This window comes from Rhipicephalus sanguineus, chromosome 1, assembly GCF_013339695.2.
Source record: "Rhipicephalus sanguineus isolate Rsan-2018 chromosome 1, BIME_Rsan_1.4, whole genome shotgun sequence".
In the NCBI taxonomy this organism is placed as follows: domain Eukaryota; kingdom Metazoa; phylum Arthropoda; class Arachnida; order Ixodida; family Ixodidae; genus Rhipicephalus; species Rhipicephalus sanguineus.
The window spans coordinates 267,973,566-268,000,644 of record NC_051176.1 but is presented as its reverse complement, the minus strand read 5'-3'; the positions used below and the strand labels follow the sequence as shown (position 1 = coordinate 268,000,644).

The 27,079-nt window shown below is 43.9% G+C and overlaps 1 protein-coding gene across 2 annotated transcripts in view; it reads right to left on the bottom strand.

Moving 5' to 3' along the window:
* The window catches only part of LOC119378927 (pre-mRNA-splicing factor CWC22 homolog), an 81,868-nt gene that overhangs the window by 15,741 nt on the left and 39,048 nt on the right, over window positions 1-27,079 (bottom strand). For both annotated transcript variants that reach the window (XM_037648014.2, XM_049411758.1), the window contains 11 exons: window positions 20,292-21,017; window positions 18,858-18,986; window positions 16,770-16,863; window positions 16,564-16,692; window positions 15,873-16,008; window positions 13,724-13,827; window positions 13,449-13,551; window positions 13,277-13,339; window positions 13,137-13,217; window positions 7,279-7,424; window positions 592-669 (listed from right to left, as the gene is read on the bottom strand). In XM_037648014.2, coding sequence (XP_037503942.1) covers window positions 592-669; window positions 7,279-7,424; window positions 13,137-13,217; window positions 13,277-13,339; window positions 13,449-13,551; window positions 13,724-13,827; window positions 15,873-16,008; window positions 16,564-16,692; window positions 16,770-16,863; window positions 18,858-18,986; window positions 20,292-21,017 — 1,789 coding nt within the window. The remainder of the gene's footprint in view (window positions 1-591; window positions 670-7,278; window positions 7,425-13,136; window positions 13,218-13,276; window positions 13,340-13,448; window positions 13,552-13,723; window positions 13,828-15,872; window positions 16,009-16,563; window positions 16,693-16,769; window positions 16,864-18,857; window positions 18,987-20,291; window positions 21,018-27,079) is intronic.

Here is a 27,079-nt window from a genome sequence, read left to right as displayed (position 1 = left end):
GATCAAGCCCTGTGCATGGTTGTCATGTAAAGCGTGTCACATGCTGCAATTTATTATATTGTGCATTCCTGTCAGAAGTGGCATGGTGCTACAAAGGCAGAGGGCTTGCTTTGTACGCACAAACATAGCATGCTGCAAATGCAAGCATCATGGGGCCAAAGTAAAAATCCTATCTTACTGGCAACACACAGTGCTCTGAGCATGATTTTTAACCAATGTCAACACAGCATAGTTAGTGCAGTCAGTATAAAAATCTGGTTTCAGTTGACGTTACAGCTGCTAAGTACATACACCATAAAACATACAGAACTAGTTTGATGCATTACTGATTTGTGTATTGAGTGGTACCAACTCAGTCTTGTACTGACAAGTTGTTATCGTTTGTTGACAAAACACACAGGGCCATATGCAAAGTCACTCTTTTTATACAAAATCTTATTTGATGTCATTCAAGGCCATTTTTCTCACAATTTCCTTTTTGCATGCAAGGTTTCTACACAAAAATGGAAATAAATAAATGCCCAATCATACTTGTAGATCTCCAACAATGACAAAAATTTAGCGCACCCACATGTCAAGTAAGATACATACCTGGGCCAACAGTCCAAAAAACTTCTCGTATGTGCGCTGCTGAGCACAGCAGTCAAGAATCATATGGCACATTTCACCCTGAAACACCAGAAGAAAGGCATAATTATTCATTAAAGAGAAAATACAAACGTACCAGCTTTCTTCTTATGAACACAACTTGGACAGCACAGGTAGGCTTGCTAATATAGCTTAGGATTATTAGAAATCATCATGGAGAGAAATGCAGGGTTTTAATTAATGACTAAAGTTATACAAGGTTAATGTTTCCTGCCACTGATAATCATGCAATAATGTGAAATTCCCCAAAACAAGATGCTAAATTTGTTCATATATTGCGTTTCTGCATCCATCCAACATGTTGCTGTTGATTGCACAAGGTCAGACAGGTAAGAAGCAAATGCAACAGTGCAGCAAAAAAGAAAAAAAAAAAAGAAAGCTTTTGTTACATTTACTAATGTACTTCACAGGTTTTTTTATACAGGGTGTTTTTTTTAGACAATACAAATTTTTAATAAAAATCCTATGACAGTAATACTCCTGTCGTTTTCACACACGAACTCCATGTCGAGGGGGAAATACATTGCCGCAGTTAAATTGACACTGCTGTGACTAATTAACCAAAACCCGTGAACTAACTTTTTAATTATATTGACTTGAGGGCAGGTGTTTATATTGTAGCGGGGTTGCAGCTATGACTATGGTGAGGTGTGCGAAGAAGAGGCAGACGATGTGTCGGTGTGCTGAAAGTAACACCCTCCATCTTGACTGCTGGACCATCCTACTCTGTAAATAAGTTATAAATATATTCGCAACATTTTGGTGGTGGTGCTGGGTACTACGCAAGACGGAGCTCCGCAGCGGACGTGTCCTGGACAGCTGCAATATGTCGACAGAAAGTAACTCTGCTGCTGCCGCTTCGACCGCGCCTCTGGTACAGCCGGTCGTATTGACTCAACCCCGCGATCCCGGTAACTTCTGCGGCACCGACCACGTTGACGTCGATGACTGGATTGCGAAGTATGAGCGGTTTGCAGCGGTCTACCGGTGGGACCCTACAATGATGCTTGCCAACGTTGACTTCTATCTCTGCGGAACAGCAGGCACGTGGTTTCAGGCTCATGAAGCTGACTTAACCAGTTGGGATGCCTGTAAACAGAAGCTTTGCGACTTATTTGGTAGAGCCGTTGGACGCCAGCGGGCTGCTTCTAAAGAACTCTCCCATCGGGCACAAACTTCGACCGAATCGTATGTCTCCTACATCCTTGACGTCCTGGCCCTTTGCCGACACCAACATATCAGAGGGTGACAAAGTAAGCCATTTGCTCAAGGGAATTGCGGATGATGCTTTTAATTTACTAGTGTCTAAAGACTGCTCAACCGTGGACGACATCATCAAAGAGTGCCGCCGGTTCGAAGAACTGAAGAGTCGCCACATTGCCCAGCATTTCGTGCGACTTCCGAACACGGCCGCTACATCATCCTGCGAGGACCCTCAGCTGCCATGCGGTCAACCGCCTACCAACGAGAGCGTAGTTCGCATCGTGCGCCGAGAAATCGAGGCGTCGCCGCCACCATCTGATGATCCTCGACCAATGACCTCGTTGATCCAGCAGGTTGTGAGGGAAGAGCTTGCAAATGTCGGACTGCAGCCGGTATGTTCGTTGACGGAACCTCGTGTCAGTTCCATAACGCCTCCTCGTGCACCGGAAATGTTTCGCCGCTATCGTGACCCTGCCCAGTGGAGAACGCAGGACGACAAGCCAATCTGCTTTCGTTGCCACGGTGTAGGACATATTTCTTGCTACTGTCGTTCTCGCACCTTTCCATCTCGCTCGTTTTCTGGCTATCGACGTGACGACAACCACCGGCCCCTGCAGTTTCCCGCTCGTGACGGTGGACCATACGATGAGGCTCCTGCGACATCGGTCTGACAACCAGCTGTTCGCCGTCCCCAAACGAACGGACTCGCACAACGTTTGAATCGCACGATCACTGACATGCTCGCCATGTATGTCTCGACTGATCATCGCGACTGGGACATTGCTCTACCCTTTGTCACTTTCGCTTACAACAGCTCGCGCCACGACACTGCTGGATATTCTCCCTTTTACCTTTTGTATGGAAGAGAACCGACCTTGCCGTTCGACATGCTCGTACCCATACCCGACCACATCTCCACCGAATATGCTCGCCACGCTATCAGCACAGCTGAAAAGGCCCGTCAGATCGCCCATTGACGCCTTTCGGACTCGCAACTCAGCCAGAAACATAGATAAGATAGTTGCCACCCGAATGTTCGCTTCAATCCGGGTGACCTCGTTCTCCTGTGGTCTCAGTCTCGGCATGTTGGCCTGGCCGAAAAACTTCTGCCCAAGTACTCCGGCCCCTACCGTGTGCTACGCCAGGTGACTGAGGTTACCTATGACATCGCTCCTCTGGACCTTACAGCGCCCTCTACGTCTTCAAACGTCGTCCATGTCGCTCGCCTGAAGCCGTAACTTTTGCCCACCACCTGCTAACAGGCGCCAAGTCGGCGCTTTCGCCACCGGAAGTCGATGTAGCGGGGTTGCAGCTATGACTATGGTGAGGTGTGCGAAGAAGAGGCAGACGACGTGTCGGTGTGCTGAAAGTAACAACCTCCATCTTGACTGCTGGACCATCCTACTCTGTAAATAAGTTATAAATATATTCGCAACAATATTACGAAGTTGTAGTGCGTGCCACTTTATGGCATACCTATTTTTTTAGGAATCATAGAAGTTGCACTTAGTTCCGAGATATTCATCATCGAATTTCAAGGGTCAAATTGAAGCTGATCACGCAAGGCGCGACCGTTCTGCCACGTCAGACTGGAACTACCTGTCACAAGGGAGTGATGAAATTTGAATCAAGGTGCGCCATGGCCATATGTTTTCGTGAAAAGCTGCAAGTCATCTCACTGCGCCTGCGCATCGCTTTACTTCTGCGTGTAGTGCTTGGTGCTTATCAGTTTCTTTTGAACTGTGCACAAGAAAATCACAATATCAACCTTTTTTTTTTTTTGTCTGGTGAGCATAAAACTCAGGGGCACCCACTGCAGCGTTTTTTCTTGCAGACTGGCGAAATATTTTTTCGCACCTCTTTATAGTTTAAGAAAGAAACAGATAAGCACCACCCATCGCACGCAAACATTAAGCTATCTATTGTGTATTTCAGAATGCTTGCCGATTTTTCTGACCATATTTTGCTTCGGCGCGCCTTCATTCAAAATTCGACACTTCCCTGTCACGTGTTGTTCCAGTGTTCCGCCGTGCTTTGTGCACGCTGGCTGTCGGCAGTTTCGATTTCACGCTTAAATTCGATGCAAAATATCTCGAACTACGTGCTACTTTTGTGATTTCTAAAAAAATGGGTACGCCATGAATTATCATGCACATCTTGAGGGCAGTTGTTCCTAGATAAACAACTGCCCTCAAGTCCCGAATTAACAAGTTTTTGTTAATTAGTCGCATCAACGTCTATTTAGCTGCGGAAAAGTATTTCCCCCTTGCGAAAACGACAGGAGCCTGACTGTCATAGATTTTTTTATAAAAAATCTGTATTGTCCAAAAAAAAAAAAAAAAAAACACCCTTTATAGACAGCAATTGTGCCCACCATATTCTAAGTAAAAAAAAAAGTAATTACAAATATTGATGCCTCCATTCTTTTAAACAAATGCAAATTTTCTAATTTTGTTTACAGAAAAGATATAATAAAATGCCATTTAGGAGGTGGTTTAGTGCAAGACACTTCTAATTTGTCTATTATCAGATCAAATGATACAAATTTAAATGTCACACAGTCATTTTGTATAGTGGCAAGCTGCCAGTGCCCACATAGACACACTCTCGTGCCTTAATTAGCAACCTCCAGTGATATTATTTCCCCATCTGCTCCCATGCTACAGCCCAGGGACCGCAGGATATTCATCATTTTTTTAGCCATGACGCGCCACGAAAGTGTTCATGAGCCTTCTGAATTGGATGATTAATCTGAGTCACGTGCCACAATCAGTGACATTGCAAACAGTGTCTAATGTTGAATTACAATGGTGGAGTCTGAGCAAGTTTGTTCCAATGACAGAGTGGGGGTGGGAGTCAAGTGTTCCAATGGTAGAGCTGGAAAAGATGCTCTGTGAAAAATCGGCAGAGTGGACCAGAATTCTGCTTGATAGATTTCGTTTTACGCATATACCTGCTCCGTGGTGCTCCAGCAGTTGTGCTATTATATAGTAATGACAGACCCCTAGACATTGTAGACATGTCGGTAGTAAGTGTTCTCTAGCTTCACAGCACTATCAAGCAGATCAATGGTGCTGACCAGCTGACTGGTGCTGGGAGCAAACAGCAGAAGCAAATGACCACACACAAAGTAACAAGGGTAACTCTGCTTCTGGAGAACAGAGCTTCCACTTCTGCTTTGCCCCAGAGATTGGGGTTGTGTTTCAGTCATGGATTAGGAGGTGTCGCTCTACACCACAGTCAAATCCTTCCTCATGGAGTCGGCCAGCTATTCCAAATCCGCCATTGGAATTCAATATTACACACAGCCATTTATGCAGGTGACATTGATTCGCCGACCAGAAAGCACGGGTCTTTTGATAAAAAGGCGTACAGGATTTCATTTCAAATTGAAGGTGTTTTCGTGCCATGGAGCAGTTTGACACATCATAGACACAATGGCCAGCACGTGATCTATGCATCATGCTTGTCTGTTTACAAAGCCCAAACTTGGTGAGCAACTCTTTAATCCTTTATCTACAGGTTTCTGATGAAAAACGATCTAAAGACAACTCAATCAAATCTCTTTATGTCTTAAAATGACCATAACAGCCATTTTTTTTAGAAGTAGTGACACAGAATATCAGCTCCCCTGCACTGCATAATGAGAATCCCTGACAGCTTGTGCGATTGCAGCTGACCGACAATGAAGGTGCTTGATGATGTCTACATAATTTTGTTAACACTAAACTCGATAGCCTGAAGTGCCTCTCCATATGAGTAGATTTCATTGATGTGCCTGTGATAAATGGAGCTAAGCAGTGCTGGTTTCCACCGGCAGTTATTACACCTCAATATATATAGTAGAGCTACAAAGTGGGAGCAGCAAGGTTTTTGCCGCTAAAGTGCGGCTATTTTTGTTGCCGTTTTGTGCCGGCTAATATGAAATTCTTATGATTACATTACATAGACACAGGGAACTCTCAATAAACATTTTTTACTTTTAGCCCACTGCATTTTTTTTTTCTTCAGCCATGGGGAAGGGGCTGACACAAAGGGATATACCGTACTTTCTCGCATATGACCTGCACCAAAAAAACGAGAAAATGTGCTTTGAAAGTGGAGGTGCGGGTTATATACAGGGGTTATATGCATATTTTTTTTTTTCTTCCTTCTGTTGAGTTAAAGTTACGGGTGTGGGTTATATGCAGGGGCTGGTTATATACAAGAAAATACGATAAGATTCTGTTGTTGCACCCCCCCTACACAGGAAAAGAATCCCTCCTTACTCAGAATATTCCACCTCAAACTACCAGGGCCAGGAGCAAGGCATGGCTGAAATATAACATGTTCGCTGGCTATGTCCCTGGCTCAAAACTGGTTGAGGATACTAGCTGCCTGCAGCATACAAGTGTGTGCCTAGTAAATATCCATGAAAGCTACAAATACCAAAACCTTACGTTTCTACTATGTCAGGTGGCTCAATAGCAACAAAGCGCATTTGTTTCCTCATTTCAAGATTAATGCTAATATGACTGCCAGATTTAGGCTCTGATACACAACACTGTGCAGTACATTTAGAACACTACCACCTGTAAGCCATCAAAATTTCTAGACACCATAAGTGTCCTGAAACATCATTACATCATATAATTTGTACGACATTCTCCTGGCTTTTCATAATGCCACGAGTTCCAAAGTTCCACAACCAAAATATGATGCTCGGTTTTTATTTAATCACAGGATTTGTATTCAAAACACCCTGGAACACAGGATTTGTATTCAGAACACCCTGGAACAAACACACCACAAAATGTCGTGAAAGTAAGTTAAAACAAGTGATAATAATAATATCTGGGGTTTAACGTCCCAAAACCACGATGTGATTATGAGAGACGCCGTAGTGGAGGGCTCCGGAAATTTCGACCACTTGGGGTTCTTTAACGTGCACCTAAATCTAAGTACACGGGCCTCAAACATTTAAAACAAGTGATGCAGGAATGCTTTGAATAGCAATACTGTATAGTCGTACATAGGGCACCATTTATTCAGAAGTGCAATTCAGATAGCTCTAAAACGGAGGGTATTAACTTTATGTACAATACCTGTTCCGTAGTTGTAAAGGTACGTAATTGGAAGGTGGGAGAATTCATGTACTGCTGTAAATTTTGTCATCACACAGTGAAAATGGTGGCAAAGCCCTGTTGCAAGCTTAGGATTGTGAACCCATGGCTCATTGAAATCCTCCTATGACTGCTGCCATATACTACTAAACATCCCTACATCCCCCCTTAAACCTTTTTTTTTTCTCATCACATGTGATTTTTTATGTGCTAGTAGCCATATCCTTGTGAGGCAAAGAACACACACCCTTCAGTGACTGCACAAAGTGCACACAGAACAGTCAGTCATACATATTACTATCATATACTGGTAGGAGGGCCTCACCACTTGTCCAGGTTTGAGCTCAAGCTTCAGCAACTTGTGAGCGCATTCCTCAAAGTTGAGGCTTGATTGAATTGTCAAATAAATGGTCCGTCTGAGTGCCACCAGGTTAGTCTCAGTGTTGTCTATTATCTCACCATTCTCTTCAGCTGAAAAACAGACATAGAACAAATTACTCGTGTTTAAAGCACATCAAAAAGTGCAGCATGATGCCTTGAATGCACCTGAATTTCATGATTGCAAGGCTCCCAGGACCTCACAGTTACCAATAACTTTCTGAAATAAAGGCATTCAAAATACTCCTTTAAATTAATATGATGCAGAAAAAATTTTAATGCCTTTTATCATTTAGATCCTCTTATGTCTGTGTGAGAGAGAGGGGGAGAAAAAGAATCCTCCCTATCAAGTACAACTTCAGCCTTCAACTGAAAATCCAAACTTAAGATCGCACCAATATTGCTAAGAAAGCTAGCTGCCCACACAGCAGTTCTTTTGCTTTGCTCACAGGGAAAAGACGGTCCGTATCGGCTCTCTTCACAATATACCATGGAGACTGGGAACTTGTGCATACCATTTTGTTGTTTACCATCATTTTGCTTCCATGTCTTCTACTTGCCACTTTTACACATAGGTATCGAGAAAAGATCCTTCTGAGTTGTCTTCTCTGTTAACATTTTAGTTTAATATGAGAGGAAAGAAAGACCATGCCAAGTGGCTCAACATCTAGCTTTGCTGGCCATAAATTTGTGAATCTGGTCACTCCACAAAAGTATCAATATAAAAAAGAAAATTTTATGCACTTTTCCTGCAAATAACTTGAGAGTTAGCAGATGGCCAGCTTGGTTTGGCTACAGAGCCAAGCCGGCCATTTAACCTTGGCGAGTACTAGATGATAGTCCTCAACTGCTTGTAAGTTTTGCTTCGGCATACAGCGAGAGCTGCATGGGCATGCTACACACACTCGTGTGCTGGCTCTTTTCTTTAGGTGTAGCCATAACCCCAACGGAAGATAGCTTTTACCTTTCAGGGTGAAAATTTACTTTTTACCACGAGCTCTACAAATTCAAAGTTGGTGTTGTCAAGATTAAGGTATGCTCAGGAGCTAATATCAGGCGTGTTTAAACAGTGAGACTCTTTTAGCAATGATTACAAATGCTTGAAAAAATTTACTTTTTACCACGAGCTCTACAAATTCAAAGTTGGTGTTGTCAAGATTAAGGTATGCTCAGGAGCTAATATCAGGCGTGTTTAAACAGTGAGACTCTTTTAGCAATGATTACAAATGCTTGAAAACAGAAAAAAAAAAAAAAAAAAACTTGAAATATCGAATGAATTCCCGGCTTATAAACAAAGTAGCAAAACAAAGAGTTTGTTTCGGAAAAGGAAAAAAGTTGAATAATGTTCTATTAAACACGCAGGCAATACTATTTGAAACTGGATGCCCAGTTAACCAAACAGCTGGAACAACCGCTTTTAGTTACTGGTGCACCAGTGCAACACTCCAGAACCACACATTGTGATGCAAATATGGCAAAACTGGCAAAGTATAAACTGCTTTGCATAAATCTAATATATAATAATAATTGTTGGGGTTTTAAGTCCCAAAACTACGATATGATTATGAGAGTTGCTGTAGTGGAGGGCTCTAGAAATTTCAACCACCTGGGGTTCTTAAATGTGCACCTAAATATAAGCACACGGGCCTCTAGCTTTTCACCTCTGTCAAAATGCGGCCGCCTGAGCCAGGATTTGATACTGCGACCTTTGGGCCAGCAGTCAAGCAATATATAACTGCTAGACCACCACGGCAGGTCTTTGCATAAATTAACACAGCACATTCATACATGGGGTGCCTAAAGGAAGGGCATTCTGATACAATGACTGGAAATTAAGGAAGTTGTCTGCCCCAGGCATTAAGTCAGAGGAACTCGTGCTTCTGCTCAGAAACTGCAGCAGCCACAAGTGGGCAACCTGTGTCGCAAGTACCATGGGGCAGCCAGTATAGTGAATTAAGTATACACAGTAAACAAAGTGGTGTATCCAGTGTCACGCATGCAGTGAAATTCACTTTTCAAGTTGTCAATTTATTGGCAGTTTATCCAAAAGCCCACTATCGCAGCCAAATTCAGTCAATAACTGAAGATGAAGCTGATCGAATTGTTTGTCTTGGAAACATCACCCCAAAAAAGGAATGTGAGAAATTCAGAACAAAAATACTGAATCTAGTGTTAAATGCTGCCTAATCCATATATGACGATGTTCCCAAAATTACCAATGATGCCTTCAGATACCTTATGAACCTGCAGTTGCCCATAAGTTTTTGCATACATATCAGCCTCGTATGTTCCACGTTTCCCAAAACTGTGACAGCATGCCACCAACATGGCATCATTCACCAGTGCCACCTAAGGGAGCATGTTGCTATTGAAAACAATGATTCCATAGTGCCTGCCATATGTCACAGTAGGATCACTTGCTTTGTGATATCACAGATTGCCAATCACAAAAAGGTTCACAACATCAATAACGTAACTGAGATGGGTGAAGCCATAAACTTGGCCTTTAATATACCTTGTGTAATTATACAATATACATGAGTAGACGAAAACTCTAAAAGGGCTGCAAAAATTCTAAAATAGGCCATTATCTCAATTAGAGCCTGAGTGCCAGATTGAAATTACACCCCTTATGTTGAATTCCAATGGCGGAGTCGGAGCAAGCTTTTCTGCTCCTTTTGGAGCAAGTGTGTTCCAATGGCAGAGTGAGGGCGGGAGTCAAGCATTCGAATGGGAGGGTCGTAGTGGATTCAGAGTGGGAGTCACTCCGTGGAGCGGGAAAAGTTGCTCTGCCAAAATCGGCGGAGTCGACCGGAACTCAGCGTGACATACTTCCTTTAAAGGGACACTAAAGGCAAATAACAATTTATGTCAGAGTGAAAGCCCAATGTATGACAACTTCTAAAACGGCAATATTATCAACAGCAGTGCCCTACTTACCGAGAAATTAAGCTAAATGTATCACATGATGAGCGCCACGAGTGGGACATTTTCGAAGTGATCCCGATGACGTAGGGAAGTCGGCCTACAATAAATCACTAGTAATCAAACTAGCAGCAGTAAAAAAAGAACATTCCGAGCAACAAAAGACGTAACAAAATGCTGTTTGTTCGTTTCCACTTGATTCATGGAAAACAAAACCTCCGTGGCGTTGCCATGGGGAATGGCGCGCGTGGTTCAAACATGGTTCAAAGGTTCCGTTTTCGCCGAACTGTGCCTCGCCCGTCTCAGTGGTAGTTTCGGGATCGCGTACTGCCGTGTGTGTTTTGCGCGCTCGTGAAAGTCACTCTGACAGAAAGTTCGACAAAATGCCGCATGCGTGTGATATTGCCGGATGCCCGAATGGTGCACAACGCCAGTGCTGCAGCAAGGAAACCGGTGTGTCTTTTCACTGGGTGCCGCGGAATGAACCCTTACGCTCGAAGTGGCTTAGTGTCATGCCATTGCGCCAGTGTGCTAAACAGTCAAAACCTCTGCGTGTGTGCTCGCTGCACTTTCGTACTGAGGATTACGAGACCAACCGCAACTTGGTGACGGCTTTGAATGTGCCCATCTGAGCAAGTCTTTGCCGCAGCGCCGTTGTTGCTACTGTGGGTGCCGCTATTTCCGCTCGGCTGCTACTAGTGTCGGCGGCCGCGCAGTAAAAGCGGGCAACGTTGGGCACGGCAGCAGTGACGTATGAGAGTCGTATTTTCAGGCGGGAGATTTGAAGCGCGCTAACGCGATGCGGACCACTAAAAACGTGGTTTTATTTCAAAATAAGCACTTCCTTGGCACAAAAGCAGCACTACGAGGTTTCTGGACCGCTATTTCAACAATCAACGTCGACTTGAATATTTGCCTTTAGTGTCCCTTTAACACGTTTGCCTGCTTGGGGGTGCTGCCGCTGCCGCGTGTTTTAGTAATGGCGGACAACATGGGCGTCTTGCGGCATTGATCCCGCTGATTGCTAGCGACAGCTCCGAGTCAGAAAACTCCATTTTCTGCACGAGTGATTCATCGGATAGTGACAGCGACGCTGAAACTGCCGCGTACGAGCGGGAATTCGACAGCGGAATTAGCAGAACGGAATAACTACACGCAAGGTATTCTGGGTAACTCAAGCACTTCTGCTTTCTTCTTGCCCCAATGCTTGCTCCGGCGGCGTGGATTGTGTTACAATCGCAGATTTGGAGGCGCTGCTCTAAGCAAGAGCCGAGTGCTCGCTCGCAGAGTCCTCGGCTGCTCCGACTCTGCCATTGGAGTTCAACATTAGTATGAGCAAAGGCTAGGTTCATTCCAAAAGAGTGTTTAACATTAGATGTGACAAATGAGCTTTGTTTGGTGGGTCATCAATATTTTCTTGCCTTTCAATTCCATCTCGAACACAGCTCAATATGAGAGTAGCTTTCTTGCTCATATGTCTAATTGCTGCAAAGCGATGTATAATACAGTAGAATCTCGATGATACAGATAAAGCAGGGCCACAAAAAATATTTGTACCACCGAAAAACATGGGAAAACTAGTGTGCCAAATTAGTATGGTACTAGTATGTCTAATGTGTGACACAAGAGGTGCATGTTTTCATTTGCCATTTCTCGGGGCCGCAGCAATGTCATAGATCGCTTTGACTGATGGCCAGTAGTTTTCAGATGTTAGCAATCATACTGGTACTCATAATTCTACGCTGCGTGCAGGTGTGTGTAATTAAAGGACAAAATGTGCTGTGCCTCGTGACATCTAATAGCCCCTTCAGACGTTCCCACACTTTTCTGCATAACACCAGTGTACTGCAGCACAATTGACTCAAGCATTCCGCACACAATAGACTAAGGCCAGAAAATTTAGAACTGCTCTGCTTTGTTACTTTCTTTTCACAGTGAGGTTGGGGCTGTGTTTCGGGAGATTTATGGCCGTGCCCATACAACCAGGAGGATCACTCAAAATTCTAGTCCCCTGGGCAAATCAGGTGGGCTGGCAGGTGTGCATTTCCCAACAATCGTGCATGTTGATGTTTACTAGGCCTAACTCCTTTGCAACGTCCGTCCACTTCCTCTATGGGTGCTTCTCCATCTTTCGTAGGATGCCCGATTGGGAGACATGGCTTGCTTCAACGAGACAAGCACGTGTAAACAAAGAACAACAATGAAGCCTTGAGCACAACAGCACATGTCAGGGCCTTGCGAAAAAATTAAACTGCCAAGTGGGCATTGTCTGCAATATAAAAGCGAGGCACACGAGGGCGTATTAAGGCATCCAAGATCCACGTGCACAATTATGGAGGTTACGAGGCACTTTTGATGGGCGATGCTGACAACCAGCCAAAACAGTGGCAGGTATGCACGCTCACACCGAGTTCCTCACACCGGCACACGACTGCCACGACTGCTGCGGCCATGCGGGAAACACCTGTTTGTGTCTCCAGATCAGAGTACATTCATATCAAACGTTATGGGGTGAAAGATCTGTTTGCAACAACTGTGCTCTAGCACATTGTTTAATTATGGGCTCGGCCAGGACCACAGAAAAATTCCTATCACCCCGAAATTCACATGAACTATGATTGTGTCACTGAAATTCTACTTTATTTCCTTAGTCCCCCCCCAAAAAAGATATCAACTTGGTTTTGCTTTAGTAGTAATGAATCAGTGCATGCAGTCTGCCTTACTGATACAAAAACAAAACATTTCAACCGAATTAGAGAGTTGTAACTTCTACACACTCAGAAAAGTTGCTTTGACGAGTGGGACTGGTATGTCCCACTATCCATTAAATGGTTGAGTACAGTGCAACTGCAAGCAGCAGCATCAGCACCCTAGGCTCACCTTGCTCTTCCTCCTCCTCCTCCTCATCATCAGAGTCATCACCTCCGGAGCCATCACCTTCATCATCACTGCCCAATATATCTGTAAAGCATAACTGGTAAGCAAGCACATCACAAGCGTACTCCTGCATATATATATACCTTTTGCGATCTCTGCATATCTCTCTTCGTTTTCAGCGAACTCCGGGTCGAACTTGAATACATCTAATGAAAGGTATAGAAGGAAGGAGTGAACAAGGAAGGGAGGAATACAATGTCATGAGCGTATTATATGTTTTCATATGAGCAAAACAGTAATTGCAAGCATACATACTCAACATATCCTCCCCATCCAATGTGTCATCCAAAGCCAGTAAGTGAGTGTATTGGCTCTCCTCTTCAACCAATTCAAGCTCCTTCACAACACTGGGATGGGCCTAGTGGAACAGCAGTAATATTTTAGGCATCAAGAGTTTCATAAAGTAAATAATCTATGAATACACCACAAGGTAACTGTACATTTAGTGCAGTGCAAATTTATCCCAGGTACTATTCTTGTGTACTTTGCAATATGCAATGCAAACGAAAAACAATAATGACAACACTCACAGAAAATCCATCTTTGCGTATAGCAAACATGACTTCAATCATGTACTGCACTCGTTTGTCCAAATTTGCTTCATGAAGAATGCTTCTCAAACGTTCAAATATGGCTGAAAAAAAAAAAAAGCATAATGTCAGTAAAGAACACGCTACTCTTATTAAATCACAACATGTTTAAACATTACCCCCGCATGACATTACCTTTTTCACAGTGGCGTGACATAACATGTAAAGCTTTCAAATGATGTAACAAGATAAAGGTCAATGTTGCAAGTTCTACACCATACTCAACATATGCTAGTCTCAAGGCCAAACAGAACCTGGCTGAATACTGGCTGAACTACAGAGTACAGGTCACTTCTCGGCTTGTTTCTAGCCTCTTGCTGCAACAAGACCCACGCTGAATAAGGGACGTGCGATTGCTGCACTTCGTTCACCACATATTTAAACTTTATTTCGCTTTGAACTTCAAGTACATCGCAGAAAGGATTTAATGTATGTTTTAAACTAGTGGCCAAAGCGGGGTAAGGATGCAGTGGTTCAGAAACTTCTCCTCACGATGTACTAATCATTCCACAATCTCTGTGAAATGATAAAACATGATTTTAAGGTGGCATGAAGGTCATCCAACAGCAGACAAAAAGTGACCATATGCTCATACAATACAGTAAAACCTCGTTAATTCGACACCCGTTAATTCGGAAAATTAGATTCTTCGGACGCGTTACCTGGCTCCGGCAAGCATATGTCTTGTTCAATGGCATCAAACTCTTGTTAATTCGGACATATTTGGCCGCAACCCAGTTAATCTGGACGATCCTCGGTGTGCAATGCAAAGGAGCGGAAACGGCGTTTGCAGACACCCGAACCAAGGTGGCGCACTCTGCATCGCCACCGTCTTCAGCGTGAACGTATGGCAACGACGGTAACGACATTTCGGGCTAGCACGTTTCAGGTTAGCTAAGACAGGGAGGTCTTGAGCCGCAGTCACATTGTGAACAAAGTCACGAGTGACGAGAATTGTGGCTTTTACGCCGCTATTATGCAAAGTAAGCACGGGAAATACGTATTCATCAAGAAACTGAAAGCGAATTGACGTAACAAAGATTTGTTTATTGCTTTCTCAATACTTTTGATAATTCAGAATTCGGTTGGACATTTTTTCTGGTCCTGTAAAATCCAAATTAACGAGCTTTTTCTGTATATACGTAGTACAAATTATCTTGTGTATACAATCGTATGACTACAGCCTCGATGTTATGCGATTAGCGTTATGTGCGCCTAACGTGGCAATGGTGAACGACACATCAATCCACAGAAGCCTGTTTTCATTACCAATAAAATCTGTCCAAAATGCTTGCAGTGAAGTGCCTGCCATGCACATGCCTATGTCTGCTGCTGACTGCTTATCCACAACTAGTGAGGCAATGGCACTGCAGAGCAATTTGCGGCAAATACTCTAGAAGGTGCAAGCCCCCTCAGATGGATGGGGCTTGCAACTTGAAAAAAAAAAGGGGGGGGGGGGGGGTTCAGTGGGGATAGCCACACAGGCTATCGCCCACTGCCTCAACCAGCACCTATACATGACATTCCTTCCATAACGCCTCAACTGAGGGCCGATGTGAAAGTGACATCACAACCACTGCCTCCCCCTAACTTACCCATCCTTCCTCCTTTCTCTCACTGTGTTGTGCATTTACAGAGGATAAGTTTGGTGACTTCCGCGTTTCTTTGGGTTGCACAAGTTCTTTATGGTCATGCTTGCCAGTTTTGCACAGAAGCAGCTACGCATGTCACGTGTGCATGTGTGACATTTCCTTTGCTGGCAGGGAGAATGATTTCTCGGAGGACAAACAGGCTTTCAATTTAATTTATGGCCATCTTCATCACACACATTGCTACAATACTTTGCAGACACAACCATAGGTCGACAAACTCAGACCCAGATTGAGCCGTGAGTCTGAGTGAGTTAGGCTGAGTAATATTTTCGCGAGTCTGAGTCCAAGTGAGTCCGGGTATGTAACAGTGAGTTTCACATGTTTTGCTGACCTATGGACACAACTTCCACAGTTTGATCTACGCATCATGCTTGTTTGTGCGTACTCTCTGAAGATGGTCAGGGCCAGTTAAAATTTTATGGAGTTTAATAGCTAACCATGAACTCCTTTTGGTGTGAGCTCAGTCAGTTTCATGCCGCACTCCTTTAGAAATGCCACGGCCACTTCAACAGAGTCATCGGTCGAGTTTCCAAGGAGGAGTGTCAAGATTTCCAGGGCCAATACTTCATGAGCCTGGAAGGAAAAGGTGAAGTAATATAAAGCTTAGAAAAACTGTGACATAGAAGAAAAAAGATACCATGAGTTTAAAAACAGCTAGAACCAGACAGCAGTCTATGTAGCTATGTGCTATGCAGCTACATTCTGTGTCCGCTGCTTAGTGTAGATATTGTGGCTGCCACGGGGTACTGCCACATGGCGTAATGTGCAAAAGGGCTCTCGCCAGTGAGGTGCACTGACAATGGCGTGCTCTGATTGATCTCTCTGGGTGTACATTGAGTGCATGGTAAAGCGAGGCAGCCTGGGCAGCCTGAGTGTGCCGTGCATACCTAAATGAAGTAGTGGTCAGCACATTCAAAGAAAAGGAATAACAACATATAAGAAATTTCTGCGGCAGGTGATTTCTGAGGCAACCTTCAGACTTGAATAGTGAGGTTCATGCTATGATCCCTTCGAAGGTGTTGCAGGGACCTATTAAATTGTGAGTAAACACTATACACAATAAGCATGGTTTGCAGGACTTCTGCAATCGCTTGTTAATTACAGCAAACAAAAGGCAAGAACACTTACCACTTGCTGATTCAAAAGATGCGCAATGAAACGCACAGAAGCCATGCACGTAAGCTTGTCATTTCGCCGAAATGATCGTCTGAACTGGATGACCAGTCTCTTGAGTATAAGCTCCCCTGTCTGGGGAAACTGAAAAATAAATGTACATGGTCAGCAAATAGCAAGCAAATAAATAAGCTGAAAAAACTTAGAATATGTAGGCTTACCCTAGTGTTTATGACTGCCACCATTGCTGCATAAACATGCGTGAAGGTGGGTGATGCTGCCTGGGCAGTCATGATTGTGCGGCATAAAAGGCCCCTGCACATCAATGTTGCAACATTATTTAAAATGTAAACTGACGATGACCTTAAGCACAATGCCTTAAAGGGACCGACAACTGCCCAGAATATGAAATGAGTTGACTCCACTGATGTAAAGATTGTCTGTCGCACTGACTCAAACCAACCCTGTTTTTTTGGTGAGAGATGGAGTTATATTTTTATTTCTTAATTGAAAGTTGCGAAAAATGACCTGTGGCGCCTCTGGCGGCAAAAACATGAATGATCCGATGAAGACGGCCACGTAACCGTTGATTGCTGTACGCGGTCGACGATTTTTTTGCCAGTATTGAAATATTGTTCGTTTTTTTATATTAAACGGTATTACTCCATAATAATGTACATATAGTCCTTGCTTAGTAGTATGCATTAAAGTGGCGCTGCCTTCGCATGACGTAATGATCCCGTGCTCGTCAGCGTGTCTTGAGCAACTTTTCAGCGCGCTCATGCAACCGTGCACGCAGTTTCCAGGTCGCTAAGATTTTGGAGCAACATAGTTTCGCTACCTACACTTCGTCTCAGAAATGACGCGCACTGCTACTCGGTGCGGCCGTGCATATGCACAGTTACGTTTTCGATTACTTGGCTTGGCTCGTGTATCGAGAGAGTAACGACGCCGGTACAAGCCATCCATGACACAGGCGCAGGCAACCTTGGGCACAGGCGCACACAACGCTGTACAAATACCGGGAAGGTGTATAAAGCCACACATCTCATTGTAACAGCTTGCTATTTTCAAAAATGGTTGGAAAGCTCAAAATAAAGGTGGTTAAGCATAGTTACAGTAACTCCTGCAAAAGTAGAACAACGACAGCTTTCACTAGGGCTAGCGCCATCGCTATCAATTCTCAGCGTTGCTGGAGCAAGCCTCCATGTGTGTTTGGAGCCTTTCAGATCAAAAAATACAGCTTATAAAATAACTACATGCTTTTCGGATAAACCACTGCAGCTACAAACGCTACAAAGGGTGAGCTTCCTGTCGCGCCGTATAAAACTGTGACGAGAAAAATCAGTTGTCGGTCCCTTTAACAGTCAGAAACTTGCTCATGAAACATTACTTAGGTCACCAAGTCCTGCTAAGGAAAAATACAAAAATACAGATGATTATCTGCATTAAGAGTACATGGAAGCCATCACTAGTAGCACAACATTATACCAACTGAGAAAATTATCCATAGACAAAAGGTTTATGGCATAACAGGAGTCTAGATTAAACTATCACCAACTAGCCCAGGTTTCCCTTCTTGAGGAGTCTACATAAACTCAACAGTGAAAGTGAACACTGGGCTAACAATAGAAGCCACAGGAAGGAGCCAATGCTTCAACAAGGGTCTGGTCACCATTGAGAAATTATGGGCCAAAAGTGCTTCAAAACTGCAGTTTTAGAAACTGAAGTCACAGTTTCTGCAATCGATACTTTCCAATGTTTTCCAGTTGAAAACAAGTCAGAAGCCTAGCTGTAGCTCATACTGGCCTATCGCAGTTCTGATACTGATAAATTCAAATCCAGAAGCATCGAACACAAGCATATTAATACAGTATTATTGTCAATATCGAACCCTTTAGCATCCTCTTAAAAATCCCATGCAAAAGTATAGAACTGTATTATATACTGCAACATTCAGTGCCACATACAATTTATTGAATGCTGTGTTGTACCCCTGCAAGTTTTCTTTACTTAACAGTATCGCAGTCACATCTAGCACCTTTTAAAAAATATTACGCCAATGAAATGGCAGTGTTTCGTTAAATGTTATCAAACAAAGCAATAAATTTTTCCTTGAATTCCAAATGAATTTCTTAGAGTTGTGGATTTCCCCTTCAGGACTACTAATAATTGAGTGAATGGGAACATTCCATGCTCAATAACATTTTCCACTAGATGAAGTGTCCAGCACCGGTTACTTTATAATTCTACGATACTCCTGCCAACACACTGTTTGCAGACACAGCTGGAGGGCAAAAACCACTTACCTTCCACGAACAAGGTTCTCCCGCATCAGCTCTTTGATTATGACATCTATGTTCCCCACGTTTGCTTTGTTTACCAAGCCATTAATGCTCTTTTTCAGCGCTTCCCAAGCAATTCGCTGATATTCCACACTGAAAACAAAGAATTAAAAACAAAAATCACACATCCACAACCAAGAAGGTATACATCTCTCCTAAATATTTCCTTAAAAAGATGAAGCAGCAGAGTCCCTGAAACAAACTAAAGTGGACAAACTTTGTGCACTGAAAAATGAAAAAGTCAAATATATACGGACATATATGGAATGCACAAGAGGGTTTACTACTTCATAAAAGCTTTCTGCGAATAAATCGTTAAACTAAAAATGTATGACGTGTTTTCTTTTTATACAAGAGAAGGTAAGGTGCAGCAAGGCCATCTGTCAGAGTTGCTCACATCTTGTTTTTATACACTGTGAAGTGGCATAAAATGCCTGCACATTTTTTAAAGGGGCCCTGCTACACTTTTTCAGCATGGTCAGAAAACGCTGCCGATCGGTAGTCGAGGATCCTGAGAACATGAGAGCCAAACATTAGAGCGCAGCATGTGGCCTCGAATTTACAATTAATTTTCAAAGTCAGCCAGAAATTGCTCCCTCTTCTCTCCACAAATGATGCCATATACCCAAAGTCTACAGCCGTTGGCTGAGTTGAGCATTGTGAGCTGCAGAGTTACCGCGGTCACCGCAAAATTCCACCACGTGGCCGCGTGCGCATTCGCGATCACACTGAAGGTAAGCCACGCGTTTGAAGAAAAAATGAAAAGAAAGCACTTAAGGTCACGCGCGCTGACGAAGAGACATCTTCTTGCCCCCTTGTCATCCCCCTACCTGAGTAGCTTTCAGTGCTCTCGCTGGTACAAAAGGAGAGAAAGCCCTTGAAGTGTGCAGCAAATCCCTGCAACTCTGCTCGTATTTGACGGATTCTAAAAATTGCTGCGGCAGTCGATTCGCAAGGTAATAAGCTCTCTTAATGATGCCGTTAGACGATTACCTGGAAAAGTGTTGCAGGGCCCTTTAATGGTGCAGAAATTCAAGCAATGCTTGTGAACTCTTATGCTGATTACAGAATGTCTTCGAAGTGATAATGAACACAATAAAGTGACCATATTGTCTCTAGGGCGTTAATTCTAATTAGTAATAAACATATCATCCTTAAAAAGCACTTGAATTTAAGTTTTCTAATGTTTTCCTCAGAAACCAAACTTGTGGCACTTAGGGAAACACACAAACAAATAATGAGCAAGAATGCTCAAAATGATAAGGTGTAAAAGCAATAATAACAATAATAATAAATGAAACAACCATGCATACTTCATGCACAGGACATTCCCATTGCACTATCTTATGAAAAAGGACTACCAAATAATGTCATTTTTAACCCCTGCATCAAACTCACCTAGACTTGTCCGTAATCTGCTGCTGCATCATGCGAAGGCGTGCAGGTGGTATGTAAGCACCACCAGTGCGCCCTGTGATCACATCCTTTTTCCGTGGTGGCTCAGCCTCTGCATCAGGAGAACTTCTCCGCACTCGCTTGTGCCCCACTGACTCCTCCCGTACGCCCCTTCCACTATGATCAGTTCTCAAATCACCAAGTTGCTTGTCATCTCTTCTATCACCCCTTCGATCCTCTCTTCGGTCATCCCTCCTCCGATCGCCTCTTGGGTCACCTCTTCGGTCATCTCTTCTATCATCCCTTTGATGATCTTTTTGTTCGTCCCTCTGATTGCGATCTCGATCGTTCTTATGATCATCTCTCCTGCTATTCTCATCTCTATGGCTCTCACTGCGACCTTCTCTCCGGTTGAGTTTGTGATCATCCCTCCTGTGCTGATCCCCTCTCCAACCTTGCTCATGGCTTTCTTTCCGGTCCCTGTCTCTGTTCCTGTCATGTTCACGTCTCCGGTCATGGCCCCTGTCCTGCCTTCTGTGATGGTCAGAATCCCGCTGGTGATCATGAGCAGCATCACTGCGCCGTCTTTCAGGATCAACTCTTTTGTGGTCTGCATCTGCATCTCGTCTGCGTTCTTTTCTTCGGTCATGGTCAGTATGCCTGACATGATCATTTTCGGAGTCGCTACTTTCATCTGACACGGCATGACGAGCCTCCTTCGTTGGTGGACTGAAAAGAAAGAAAAATTTTTTTTTTCTTTAATTTGGCAACAACATCAATGCAGATGACGACAGCCAACACTGAAAGTTTTGGGAGAAAACAAGAATGTAGGTACGAGTAATCATATGTACAAAGTCATATGGTGCAGACAAGTAGAACCATAGCGAAACGATACAGTAGGAAAACCACTGCTAAAATTATCCAAAAATAGCATTATTGAATAAAGCAATAAAATGCAAGATGTATGTGTACCAACGTGCATCTGTGACAATTATCTTAGGAATCTAGGGATCCCTCACTAGATACTTAAGAAGAGATGTGGTTATAAATTAATAATACTTGGGGTTTAACGTCCAAAAACCACGATATGATTATGAGAGGCGCCGTAGTGGAGGGCACCAGAAATTTCGACCGCCTGGGGTTCTTTACCATGCACCTAAATCTAAGTACACGGGCCTCAAACATTTTCGCCTCCATTGAAAATGCAGCCGCCGCAGCCGGGATTCGATCCCGCGACCTTCGGGTTAGCAGTCGAGCGCCATAACCACTAGACCACCGTGGCGGGGCTTTTTTCAAAACTCCCATTCTTCATTCTATAGCTTGTAAACTTTTGATTGTTACAATGGGAAAAACAAACTTTCTTTACATGCATGTGTTTGCATATGCACACTATTGTATGCCAATCTGCAATGATTATTATGCAGTAACTACATGTCATCTGCACCTTCTTTTTGTTGTTGTCCTGACCTTAGTTTTACGCCGCACTCATGCCGACATGCTTTCTCTCCAATATCACTCTATTGCTCTCATGCGGAATGATCTCAGCGTATTAAACTGTTGTTACATCATGAGAGTGCTGCAGATCCTGGCTTAGTAGGCCCATCAGATGTTCATGGTGCAGGTAGCACCAATGTTTATAGAACTTGTTTCAGTTGTAAAACTGCCTGCCTCCACCGTACTGCCGGCATGCAGCCAACTTCCAGTACAGGTGGCGCTACCGCTGCAACAGGCTCTACACAGCAGACAACCAGGTCATGCAGGCGCCAAAGAGCGAGCGAAGGCGGCGCACAGCTGTGATTGTTGGCTATAATATTGAACTGCTTACCAACATAGTTACAAAAACGATTGATTTTTCCGTTTAGGTAAGTTGTAATAGCCATGTCACACGGGTTTTTGGAAGGCCTTCCAACCGATAGTCTATTGACTCAATGGTCAAGCATGAGCTGCCACACGGGCGGTTTCGAAGGCCATCGAGTCAATAGTCTATCGAGTCAACGGAGCACCCCACAACTCCATTGAAGCTTCGATGGCCATTGAGCGACGGAAGCGGAAACAGCGCGAACGTGCTCTCTCGTTCACAGCGTGCTCGTACTCACGATTACAAAAAGAAAACGTTAACCAGTTTGCTTTAAAGCAGTATATGTGAGCGCTTTCGATTATTTATTAAAGTATTCGTGCCACTTGAAATGTGCAAACTGCACATACTCTCGACATCAGCAACGTGCTCGTCTTTATCGTGCCGTCTTGCCTTGTATCACTCACCACAGTTTCGCTGCTCAACAACATAAAAATTAAATATGTATAGCTAACTACAAATAAACAATTTATTAAAATGTTTAAACAAAAACAACAGGCATAATTGTGATTTTACGCGGATTTGTATTATTTAACTTTCAGTGACATGAATACGAAAATAAAGATCCGTAGCGCCACGCAGTTTTTGCGAGAGACGCCTGAAGCACTCAACGGCTGTTAAGAACTGCCGTGTAGCAGCGCGACAACTCCATTGAGTCGACATAGTTGTGCCGTTTCAATGGCCTTCGACTGGATGGCCATTTAAAAGTGCCCATGTGACACAGGTATCAAAGAGCCCGATTGCCAGACACAATATTTAAGACCGGGTCTGCTCGCGTTCTCTGTTATATGAATCACTGTAGGCACCGTGATCACGGCCAGTGCTGCTGCCCTTAAAGGAGTACTGACACGATTTTGAAGTGCAGCAAAACGGACGTTTTTGGTTTCCTTGGCATGTAGTGTTAACGCTCTCCCCACACCGCATCCAGGAAACACGTATAAATATTTAAGTTTGATTTTAAAGTTTTCATCTCCCAGCATCTGCAAGGCAGCTTCACCGCATGGAGTGTCCTATGACGTTTCAAGTCAACTCACTTGGTTTGCGAAATCTGGGTTCTGCATGCAGCCTAAATCACAGAAATCGCTGTCGGAGGCACTGGATGACAGTTCACACATCATGAACCACGTTCGACTGACAGCAAAGGACAGCAGGTGCATATTTCGTGGGTTGCAGTCTGCCCGTGACGTCACGGGCAGACTTGACACGTCACTATGAAGCCGCCCTCTCGAAACCGAAACCGAAACTGCTGGTTGAAAGAAGAGGTATTAAAAATATATGCAATGCATCCCCAGGCACCACGACACTCTTTTTAGGGTTCTCGACACCCGTGCTTTCATTTAAAGCAATAACCCGAAAAATTTTAAAACTCATGTCAGTACTCCTTTAAGGTAGGTCACCACCTTCGAGAAAAAATTTTACAGTTGCAGTCCAAAAGTTATAATTGCAGTTTTGGCTTGTAGGGATTAGGTTAATTTAAGCTTTAGAATGAAGAAACTGCTAAAATTGTAAAAAACAAAATTTATAAAAATCAAAATGTGCCAAAATATGCATCTTGCGCCAACAGTCATAACTACAGAATGGTTGATTCGATTGAAACGCGACTTGGCAGGTACGTAGTGAGGACACTATCCTGTGCATCTAACCTCCACGATCACCCCATCTCTATTCTAAGGCGCGTTATCATAAAAAAAACTGAAAAAGTTTAGGGAGTGTCTAGCATTACGTCTAGACGTAACGGTACGAGCCGTTGCAGTTACGTCTGGACGTAAGAATAACGAGTCTTAAAAGTTATGTCCAGCGTGGCAATACAAATACAGCCCGTTAGACCTACCGAACCGGTTGGCCTCAGTGGCGCAGCGGCTAGTGTGTCGTGCTCGGAACTGCGAGGACGTTGATTCGAACCTCGCTGCTGGTGCTTTTTTTTTTTTTTTTTTTTTTTGTCTCGGGTGTTGCTGAAGTCTGTTGCCAGAGAAGCGCGACGCGGCTCTTGGGTTACGTACGCCTCCGCCTGCCCCGACGGGGCAGGCTGCGCGGGCTAAACAGCGCGTGGCCGCGACAGCGGCCAGTAGCGCGTGACCGTGACCCTGCCAACCGGCCATTGAGCGTTAGCGAAATGGCCGCACTCGCGAAGCGAGGGCGAAGCCACGATTAGGTTGCCGCGCCCGAAGGGCGCAGAGGGCCTTCACTGAGCAACAGGAAAATAATGTACTCACGTTTGTGGAAAGCCACATGACTAGAGTCCCTAGATTTTCCCTGCTCTTCAACAGGGAAAAATCTAGGGACTTTAGTCTGGACGTAACGATAGCGGTGACTACAGTTACGTCTGGACGTAACCCTAGCAACAGCCAAAAGGTTATATTTGACAGGTTTGTTTTGCACACAATTTGTACAAAAAGTTACCGCTCGTTTTTTAAATTCTGCTTGAATGCACAGCTCAACCGATAAACAAATAGTACACAAAATTGTAGGGAAAAATGTTTATCAGAAGGAAAGTTATCACTGTTTGCGTATATGTAGGATGCAAAAAATCACGTTTTGAGAAAAATGGCTTTAAATTTGAATCGAGTGTCCATATAATAAAGAAACATTCATTATGTCTGAAATTCTCCAGGATCATAGCTTGGGACCTCCTCTGAAGTGGCGCATTCTCCTTTTGAGCGAGCTGAAGCACATATATTTCTTTCTAGCTCGTTTTGCGTCTCCAGCTGACTCTCATCTACGTGCGCCACAGCGGGTCCACACTTGGTATATTGATTCCGTAACTTGCATTGATGCTTCTTTTTCGTCCTATACTTTACCACATTCCATGGAGTACTATAACTTTCTCCTTGAAAGGCCAGAACTAAGTCCAAGAGCTCGAAGTGGTGTACAAAAAAGCAGAGACAATCGAGTGAAAACGCGCGCAACTTAAACAACAGGCTGCCGCAGCCGTGTAGTGGTAATTTTCAAATAAATCAAAAACACCATGCCCCACAAGTTTTAGAATGTACTCAGACAACTTAGCATTACGTAATATGTATAAGGAAGAACATTTATGACAACGTGGAAGGTGTTGTGAAATCGGAAACCTTCAGTTTCGGTTTCAAATGCGTCTAAGAAGGGTTGGAAAAATGGTCATAACTTTCGAATGGCTCAAGATAACAACAGAGGTTTTTTTGCTAAATATTCTTGAACAGACAAGGAGCTTGAAAATGTCGAATCCAAAAAATTGCTCACATTGCTCACTGGCTAAGTACCGTAAACTGCAGTTGCGCACTGGCTAAAAGGCTGCAAAGGTTCTCTAGGTAATTGAAAACAAACACGTCATTTCCTAATTTCGTTGGAGGCTCGTGAGGGACTAATACCATTTGTTGTTTTCCCTTCGTGCAGTGGGCTCCTCTGACAGGCTTCGCCTTACCCGATTACTGGTTACATTACAATTCCTATTGCTGCTTATGTGAAGTGACCAAGGAACAGCACCATTATAAAACAATGTACTAGACACCGTAATTGCAGGACGCACTTGTAGAATTTCAGTCTCGGAAGCACATGATACGGAAAGTTGTTGGTGTGTCACTTGAAGTTTGATCACGATACAGCGTGATCTGGATCAAAATTTTCGGTTGTGACTGAGCCATTAGACACTTTTAGCTGAGTGTTTACGATCCGCTCTGGTCAAACCTGCGCACGCTAGTGATTTATGCACAAACACATAGAAGGAACTATAGCGCGCGTGCGCAGAATGATCGTGCGAGCAGCAGAACGAAGAACGCACCTCTTGCAGCCAAGCTGACCATGTCTCCACAAGACGCGCTTGTCAAAAAAGCATAATCCATGCAGTTATCTGCACTGGTTTGTGCTGCCATATTTGTGCAGTGCGTAAGCTATGATCAGCTAAAACTGCCTAATAGTGCAAATTGTGGAAAGGAGCCAGTTGCGCTCAATGAACTAAGTTTAGATCGACCACGACTTGCCGAGACGGAAAATGGCCTTAACCCTTTGAGGGTTTACGCCGTACATGTATGGCATCACCTAATAAGCACCAAAGGGTTTTCGCCGTACATGTACGACATGCCTGTATGTTTAAAATGTGTGGCATTTTATTGCGATAGCAATTATATGGACAGTCTCGGCTGGATTTTGCCGTCGCCGTCATGCACCGTATATGTATAAGTATGTATATATATATAAAAGCCCCAAAGAAAAATAATTCAGAAAAATGCTTCCGAAGCGCGGAATCGAACCAGGGACCTCTTGTTCCGCAGCGAGTGGCGCTATCCACTACGCCACGAAACGCAGATCCTCCACGTAGCTAACGGCGAGCGTTATATACATACCATTTACCGCTGGACGGACTCACAGACGGCAGGCGATAATAAGCTTTCTTCATTACCAGCGAGGTGGCGCTAGCAGCGCGATGGGCGCATTTAAAAGTCGTCGTCGAGCTCGCTCGCTTCTTATATTTGCGCAGCGAGAACATTGCCCTTCCGTTGTCTGCTCGCGCGGTTTTCTCGCGGTGAGGGAAAGAGGAATGTTTCACGCTTTCACCGTGATGTCCGCGCTCATGTTACCGAGCGTACGAAAGTCACTCGAGCTGAAGGGACGCCGCTAAACGAACAAACAGAAGATGAGCGCGAACTATCAAGTGTCACAGCTCGACAGTTGAAGCACGCTAGTTTCCTTCGCTGCTTCGGCCGCCTTTGCAACAGGAACGCTGTTCAAACTGAGAGTATCCATTGGCGAGCCTCACTTCGTATAGCATTAAATTCTTGCTATCGCATTCATTGCTTCGCCCTTGCGGCGAAACTGTGACTTTTTTAATCATTTCTCTTGCTTGGCATGTGCTGCCACATCTCGGAAATGCGTGACATTTTTTTTAAATGCGCCAATGTCTTTCCATTTTTTTTTTTATTTCCAAAGCAGCGCACTGGCTTCTGCTCACTCACCCGAGCACGTG